This window comes from Primulina eburnea, chromosome 14 (genome assembly GCF_022965805.1).
Source record: "Primulina eburnea isolate SZY01 chromosome 14, ASM2296580v1, whole genome shotgun sequence".
Taxonomy (NCBI): domain Eukaryota; kingdom Viridiplantae; phylum Streptophyta; class Magnoliopsida; order Lamiales; family Gesneriaceae; genus Primulina; species Primulina eburnea.
This window is the reverse complement of record NC_133114.1, coordinates 779,085-788,314: the sequence shown is the minus strand read 5'-3', so window position 1 is coordinate 788,314 and position 9,230 is coordinate 779,085. Positions and strand designations below refer to the sequence as shown.

General features: G+C 35.2%; 1 protein-coding gene and 1 pseudogene across 1 annotated transcript; one reads left to right on the top strand and one right to left on the bottom strand.

Moving 5' to 3' along the window:
* Positions 1-1,546: 1,546 nt before the first annotated feature.
* Positions 1,547-2,748, top strand: LOC140812379 (transcription factor PHYTOCHROME INTERACTING FACTOR-LIKE 15-like). Its single transcript, XM_073170631.1, has 5 exons — positions 1,547-1,630; positions 1,889-1,981; positions 2,154-2,219; positions 2,294-2,359; positions 2,431-2,748. The coding sequence occupies exons 1-5, from the start codon at positions 1,547-1,549 to the stop codon at positions 2,746-2,748; spliced, it is 627 nt and encodes a 208-aa protein (XP_073026732.1).
* Positions 2,749-3,431: 683 nt separating this feature from the next.
* LOC140812942 (probable boron transporter 7) lies at positions 3,432-6,810 on the bottom strand (annotated as a pseudogene).
* Positions 6,811-9,230: the final 2,420 nt, after the last annotated feature.

The window sequence follows — 9,230 nt, the reverse complement described above, 5'->3', positions numbered from 1 at the left end:
TATTACAGTAACTTATCTTCAGTAGTTTATTTCAGTGACTTTCAGAACTTATTTTCAGAAGTTTATAAGAACTCATTATTTCTAGTTCTTCCTCCCCAGATTATGGAACCTGGCTTGCTCTGATACCACTTCAATGCCACGCACCGGGACGGGGGTTGGTTAACACCGGCGTTGCTCTCAAACTTACATTCGAAAACAACAAGCCTCAGAAGTACAGAATTTCAGAAACCAGTCCTTTATTCATAATACTGAATATTCATTATCTGATACAACTCAAATAATAATGTTTTACAGCGGAAATGTAAAACCAATTATAACATCGTCTGTAACAAATGCAGCGGAATAAACATAAATTAGAACTGATAACAGCGGTCTCCTTCACCAGCCCCAGAATTGAATCTGCTCTTCTTCTTCTAGCTTTTTCTTCCTCGTTCTTATCTGAGATGGGTTTGGTGGGTGAGTGATATGATTTTCACTCAGTAAACGGGGGCGGGAATAACTCTCATTTTCGAAATAATTTTCATACAGAAACAATAATACGAATAATATACAGAAATTCTCATTTTCATAACAGAAATCAGTATTCAGTATTCAGAAATCAAAATCAGTATTCAGTAATCAGGAATCAAAAGTTTAACAATTAAGCACTGAGCACATTCGTGAATTTCATGGCTAAACTGATATCAGTCCCCTATATGTTCTCTCCTCTAAGGGGTGAGGCCAGTAATCAGTAATGTTCAGAATATATATTCCTACCATTAGTTCACTAAGTTTCAGTGCTTCAAAATCAGATATCAGAAATCTAGAATATACTTTGCTTTAAAACAGAATCATCAAACGGATTTCAAGATATTTATACATAAGCCCACTTACAGTAATTTGCTTAAAGAATTTCGGTTGAAGTCTGAAATCTGCTTGCCTCGCTACTGGATTTTACAGCTTCGAAAATGCACTCTCTTAGCTCTAATTTTTCAGTAATAATCTCAAGATTTGTGTAACACCAATTCAGGGACTTGAGGCTGTTATTTATAGGCCAAAATTTGACCGTTAGGCTCCCTATTAATGGCCATAATCTGCATTTAACGGCGTTGATTCCATATTAATGCTTCAGTTACAAGTCTAAGCTGAATCCGTAACTGTCTGCTGCTTTTTCGCTATTCTGCTGCTGCTGCTTTCTCGCTCTTCTGCTGCTGGATTCTGTCTGCTGGAAAATACATGTCTGCTGGAAAAATACCAGCTTCTGAAATATGGGTTGCTGCTGGAAATTTAGGGTCTCACACTAATCTCTCGGGATCACAGATGAGCTCGGCCCTTTCTTGACACAGAGCAAGGCGGCTCTGATATCTTGCTTACTCGGGCTCTGAATCGGTTATGACCCGGGGTAATTATGAGGTATTTCTCGGGGTATCACCATTATATTATTTAAAAGGGAATTTGACAATTGTCATAACTCTAGTGTCGTGATCCACCACATTCAAAACTATCCCTATATATATGCAATGAATGAAGGAGCACAACCAGTTAAGCATATCATTTCCCCGTTAGAATGAGCAATGAAAAATCCCACGACGGGACAATGCTCTTATCAGAAGAAGACGATCATCCGATGCAGAGTAAAGGGATTGATAGCGTGAGTTTTATCTTCTATCTATTCTTTTTGCATTAAAAATTTGAACAGAATCTCGAGAAATCAGATAAACAAAATGATAATCTACTAAAATGGTTAATTACTAGTGATGATATATGATGCCCATTCCCATTTCATTTGAAGGAAATGCATGGAATCTCGCATTGGAATTATTAGATGGTAGTTAAAGAGCATGAAATCTTAACTATATATTAAAGGATCAAATGCATCATTGTGCTTAAGTGATTAATTAATTTGCAGGAAGATGAACCAAAAGAGGATCCTATGGCAAGTGGAGTGTGCAGAAAACAGAAGAAGGCGCGTTCTGCTCAAGTCCATAACTTCACTGAGAGGGTCGGTCAGCATTCATTCCTCTCAATATTTATGTGTGTGTGTTTGTGTGTGCGTGCCTTGTGATCAATCTCCATTACCTTTTTCCATGGATTTCATGGGTCCACACAGGGGTAATATGATCATATTTTCTCCTCTTTTGTCTTCACTTAGGAATTTTCTTTCCTTTGGGCAGATAAGAAGGCGGCGGCTCCAGGAAAAGATGAAACGTCTTCAAGAACTCGTTCCCAATTGTAGCACGGTGCGTACTTTGTTTGACAAATGATTCAAATTGTTGTTCTTGCATGTGTGATTCGTTTATCTGTTCATTTTCAGAGGGACAAGGCATCGGTATTGGATGATGCCGTTAGATACATAAAGAACTTACAGTATCAACTTCAGGTATTTCACTCATCAAAAAAGTTTGAAATTTTGTAAAAGTTGATCATCTACATACCAAGATTTCGATTTAGCGGGCACAGATTATGTCGATGACCCAAGGTTGTACCATGTCACACGTATCATGCTTGATGCAATCTCCGATGCATCATCGTCTTCCGAGCCTCCCCTCGTTCCCGCACACGAGGCCGTGGGGTGATTATGAAACAGGAGATGGGATCGGAATCAGTAATTATCTTGCAGCCCCCCCGGTTCTTGATGGAATACCAGAACTTTTTCCCAATATACCAACACCGCAAGCCTGGGAATTACCAGCATATCCAATACTTGGTGGAATATCAGAAGATGTCACGATCCCAAACTACGATTTCTTGGAATCTTTGTTGCCCTGAAGTACTTCTTCAAGTTTGGTGCCGTTAAATTGTATGATATATATATATGATATATATATATATATATATCATACAATGCAAGAGCAATCACATTTTGCATCTTCTCACAACAAAGAAATTACAGTTAAAATTAAGTGCTTTCTGATGAGATTATTGAAATACTACTACAGTTGTGAAATAGGATTAAATTAATAATAATAATATGTTTGGTTTATTTAATTAAGTTTAACATATATAATATAAATATAAATAAAAGAAAGATATAAAAGATAATATTGAATCAAAATGATAAGCAACCGAAAGATGATGGCTCCACTTTATGTTTAAAATTATTCGAAATGTATTTAATTTAATAATCAAATTAACCTTAAAATTTATATTCGATCGATTAAAAAAGGTTAAATATAAGAGTTGTAAATATTGAAAATGCAAGTCTCGTATGTACGACGATCAATAACTACACAGAAATGCAAAGTTTCGTATTTTTTTTAATACACAATTTATGAATTTGTTTCTTCTGTTGTCAATTTAGCTAGTTTCGTTAATTAAATAAATACTAAATCATACAAATGAAGCATACATATCTGCATAAATATTAATTTACAAATATATTCTAAATTTAAGTTGTATAATTTATAACTATAATAGATATAATTAATTTTTATTTTTGTTAGATATAATCAATAATCAATTACACCAATTCATTTTTTTTTTTGTTAAAAAAAAGGAAAAAATGAAACAAAGAAATGTATGATTTTAACTTCATTTTGGTAAGGCTGAAGATATTGAACTGCACTAGGAACAAAAGAATGAACTAATTGGAGCTGATGGAACTCTTTGCTATCTCAAGAAATGCGCGTGTCGGATTTTTTCCTCGTATCCATTAACGAAATCGTCCATTTTTTGCGATCTTTCCTGTTGTCAGAAGTACTCCCATGATGCAGTGAGAATCGTGTTCTTGAGGAAATTTTGAGTCTTGACAAGAGTGTGTCTTGTCTCCCTTACTGCCCCGAAGAATCTACTTCTGGGAAGACCTGGAATCAACATTAAAACCATGTATACTTTCTAAACTCATACTCAGTATCCAGTTAGTTGTTTAAAATGGGTGGCGTATTGTTTTCACTAGATCCTGACCTGTTGGTGCCTCTCGTTGAAACTGACAGACCGGTGCTTCAGTTCACCTCTACGCGTTGTCATGTCATCCAATATCTCAGCAGAAGATACATCAGGTCTCGCATCGTCTTCATCAATATCGGGTAAATCTCTATCCTGTCATGTAATGTAATGTAAAAGAAACGGTAAAAAACCAAAGATATATTCATGTGTCGTGTAATGGAAAAGAGCGTGCCTTGAGAGATAGACTCCTTGCTCTAACCAGACGGCCAATAAATTCTTCGTATTCAGCAGCATCGAGTTCTTGAAGATGATCAATTGGAAACACCTTCGGAAGAAGGTGTTCTCTAATGCATATCAAGAGGAAGAATGGGAGTGGAAACAGAATTCCAGCTATCGGTATCCATGTGATCCCGAAGCAAGTCAAAAGATACACAAGTTGGAAGAGCGTAAACATGAAGATGTACTTGAACGGTACAGTCTCCAAAAATGAAGCATGGAAATCTTCAAGAACTCTGCCAATTGAAGGATGGTGATTAATGTAATAAAAGGTATCTAAATTTCTCGAATTTTATCGAATGCTTACTTGAAACGTCGGCCAGGAGGGATGAATAGGAACTGAATCCTTTCCCAAAACTGATTTCCAGGGAGACTATCGATGGCCATGTAAGCAAAATAACCCCATAGAACAGAGGTTGGTATCATTTTGATCACAGGCATGATACATACAGTTAACCCAACGAGTATTGATTGCAGCAAGTTGCTCACTCTTTGCTCGTTTACTCGTACAGGAAGATGAAGATCGATACATATTTCAGGATCAAAGCGTCCTTTTTCGTTTCCTTTGTCGTCATATTTCAAGACAGCTTCCTTCAAGTTTGTCAATTCATTGTCTACAGTATTCTGCAATAATATTATATCAAATCAACAGAATAATTACCGGACCTCGAACTATGATGCACACTTTACAAGAAAAGATGCTAGAAAGAGCAAACTTACACAGGGATTTCTGTCCATTTCAATGAATACAGAATGAAGTTGACCGTATATCTCTGAGTGGCTGGCTTGCTGTTTCATACACTCCTTCGCAATCTTCACCATTTTCTTACGAATCAACTGCAGATCGAAGAACATTATTTTCCGATGAATTATTATACTCATATATTCCAAAAGTGAGCAACATATTTCTTCAGAATCAGATCTCCCACCTGTTTCTTGAGGACTGCAAGACTCCTAGTATGCATAGGAGATTGTGGAAGGACACCATTGGAAGGTGGAATTCCAAGTAATCCACAGATTAAAGTCTATAATCACATGAAGTCACCATTTTTAGGACCCGGATTAATGGACATGATACATTAAGAAGCCTATGATGTCAAGTTACCATGAATCCGAGTAACAGGATGTCATAATGGTAGGCAGGTGGATTTTTCAGGTTGAATTCTTTTTGTTGCGCCATCTGTGAAGCTACACTGTGATCAAAAAAGTATAGTCCTGCGATCATCAGAGCTGGTATCATGGCAGCAAAGATATATCCTACTGGAATCTCGCCCATATCCTGCATTTCCAAATGATGAAATAATGTCCCTATTTCGTATCAAATGTTTCTAGACCAATGTAGACTGACATGATCAAACTTAACAGATGCACCTAAAAACAACCTTAACAACTGTCCAGTGATACAATGATTTAGGGTCTGAAGGAAGAGGACAGAAGAGTCTTCTTGGAACTCCAGAAGGAACCTTGCCTGGCACACTGTAAGATAATAAGGACCATAACACAACCATCAGTGGAACCCCGTAATCGGCAATGAAACTTCGAATCCATCCTGTTTATATTGGGCAAGAGTCAAGTTATAGATTTACAATTTCATTCGTTGAGAGAATTCATCGCTTGGGTTATCTTACGGACCTGTTCCGTAACGCCAGGACCGAGCTTTTCTGCTTTTTAAAGCAGTGATTAGCAAGCCAAAAGAAAATATAACTGAGAGTAAACCATTGCAGTAGAGCCACTGAAATTGGTACTTCTCTTCAGTTTCATTTTCGCCTTTTGGGATCTGAAATTCACTCACCAAACCCTGCGATTTAACATAATCAAGCTACATTTTTTTGTCATCCGAGCATCATTGCACAAGCCAAGAAATGATACCTTGATGGCCTCTTGAATGAATAGAACACTGATCAACATGCCAAAAAGTTCCCCCGCCACTCTGGTAAATCGAGTTATGATAGTGCATGCATTGAATATGGCAAGAAGAAAGAGAATCAATGCTGTCCAGACACAGACCCTGTAAGAAAAGAAAATTACGTGCAGATTATGAGAAAGAAAGCACTTCGTGTTCAAGTCGATCTCGAAAGACAAATAATTTAGCATACCATCCAGCCCAGGCTAAATATAGTTCCCTGCCTATGCTTTTCTTGGCAAAATGGTACAAGTAGGTGTACATTATAATGGTTGGCTCTGCAACTCCTAAGATCAATAATGGCTGTCCACCAAAAATGGAATGGATGATCCCACAGATTGCTGTGGAAGCTAGGGTCTCAGAGGTACTCAAGCTCCCATCTAGTGCACAAACAAATAAAGTTTCATGCGTTAAATTTTTTAGCAGTGTTAACGATACAACAGCACTAACAAGAGATCAGAGATTTATAATCTGCTTAGCAAAAAGAAACAAGATTAACCTGTTTCTCTACTCAGTTGCTCCCCAAAGGCAATTACGGGTAGTGCAGAAGCAAAGAAAATGTACGCCGTCGGAGCCAGAATCCTGACATGTACAATGGCAATCAAAATCATATAACCGAATAACGAAAATGGTGCCTGAAATACTTCATTTCAGGAAATCACCTTACACCAGAACCATAAGTATCAATCCAGTCCTTTTTGTAGCACTGCGAGCCTCCCTTTAGCATCACTAACAATTCCCTTAAGTGGAGTTTTTAAGTGATCCATCGTGTCTGTAGGCATTGAGGAAAGTAAGCCGATAAATAAATGCCAGTATGCTAAACAAACAGCCATATTCACTCATAAAGAACAGACAAGTAGATAAAATAATCAAGAACGAAAAGGAGTCTCTTCGTTCACACTTTTTAAGATTGAAACAGACCATCCGTATGTAAACCCAAGTTTTAGCTAGCCTTCACGCACATGATGTGGTTAAATCAGTAAGAAAGTAAAATTAGTATACCAGACACGCTTGCTTGAATTAAAATTGCAGAAATCAGACACGCAACATCCTTTGGCAAAGTCCAAAATTCTCACAAGATTAACAATCTATCCAAGATCAACAAAAAATTTTACGAAACCAGACAATGTCAGAACACATTTCGTGAGCCTTAAAGGATACTCTTTCTTTCTTTTCTCCAGTTTCATATATCTCCTTGCCTTCATGCCAAGCATATTCTTGGGAAAACTGGAAATGAGACATTCCGGGAGCGATAATGCAAACAACAGTATGTTAGCCATTGCACCCGAAAAGGCAATAATGTATAATACATAAAAAAATCTTTATCGAGAACAAGTACAAACTCATAACAAAATCCAAGCTTCTAATAGCCACACACAACACATTCACCAGAAATGCCGGTTGGTTCAAGTTTTAACATTACAAAATTACTCAACAAAAATCAAGAAAAGGGTGGATTTAAAATGGGATTTTCAATATTTTCCGGCGGCAAAACCCGCCGGGAATGGAGAGCGTAAGAACTTTAAATAAAAGGAAAAGGAAAAGGAATAGGAAAAAGCTCACTCTTGCTCTGTTTCTGTTTCTTTCTCCTCCTATATTCTCTCTTCTCCAGTGATTATTTATTACTCAACCACTGTGAGTGAAAATGAAGAAGAAGAAGAAGAAGAAGAAGAAGAACAAGACTGTGGATGAATGCATGGGTGTTTCACAAATAAATATGCAATCAAGAACGCGGAATGGCTTGCTGTCAAAATTACACTGTTAACAAATTAATCCCACCGAAATCCTTATAGTTTCTTTTTATTTTCATTTGGTCCTTAAAATTTTATCATCAAATATTTGTAATCACTAAAAAATAAATATTGAATTTTAATTTTTGAAAAAATCAGTTTTTTATATTTCTTAATAACAATTGTACGAATAGAATGCTCCTTTAGCTATATTTGAAAACTATACTCAATATTTAAAAATCAGTTTACCAATTTTTAATAAGCAGCGTTCTAAAAAGTCCGTTTAAGCTTGAAGCTCGACAAAAACGTCCGCTTCGGAGAAAACGGTAAAAAGCGGTTAAACTGCAGTTTGACCAAATTAAGCGTAATTAAGACATTTAATTAAGTGTACTTAAGCACAATTAATCGCATCTATTTATTTTTAATTTTTTTAATTTTGAATGTATGTCTTTTATTTTAAAATAATAAATCAGGTTTATAATTTATATGGTTATTTTTAATTTTAATTATAATTAAGCATGTCTGATAATTATTTGACAAATTTTTAGCATTTTTTAATGTGTTCTAGTTGCAAAAACAAATAAAGATTGTAATTTTGAGATTTTTATGCTTTTATAAATATGAGAATTAATGTATCAGATTTAAATTTATCATACTTATGTATTATTTTATTTATTTATTGGTTTGAGATAATTACAATTAGACTAAAGATAAAAAAACGTTTTTTTCACGCTTAAGCATGTGCTAATCTCGCTTAAGTTTGAAAAGCTTGGAGCTCGACATCCGCGCGTTTCGAGAAATTTTAGAACCTTGTTAATAAGTCTTAACGGGTCAATCGAAATTTTCATGGAGTGAGAGGGGGGATGGGGCTATTTGGGACTTGGACTCCAATTTGACCATTTCCAAAAACATTGTACCGAAAGGCAAATTGCATGTCGTAACAATCAATACATGTGGACTGTTGTAAGAGAGTGAATAATCACGTACTTAGCATTAATATATATATATATATAATTAGTAAAACAGACCATGACACCAAAAGATAGTTATTCTAGATGTCTCTTACTTAATAAATAGTATAGATATAGATATTGCTTGTGATTTTATAATATGAATTTAGGTTGTCCATCTTGAGATTTACAAGTTTTTTAATAAATTTGAGACATATTTTATATATTAAGTGAAATATATATATATCAAAAAATGAATATTATATCAATTATCTTTGATATATATATATATATATATATATATATATATATATATGAAAAAGAAAAATGAATAGCTGAGTGAAATTATTTTAATTATAAAACTCGAATTTACATCGATTCCAAAGGGCCAACCAAAATTTAATAGTGTATATTTCATGCCTTGGTGGTTATAATTATTGTTATTATTATTAAAAAAATCATTAATGAGTTTGTTATTTCCAATAAATGATGAATTGGTAAATTTTT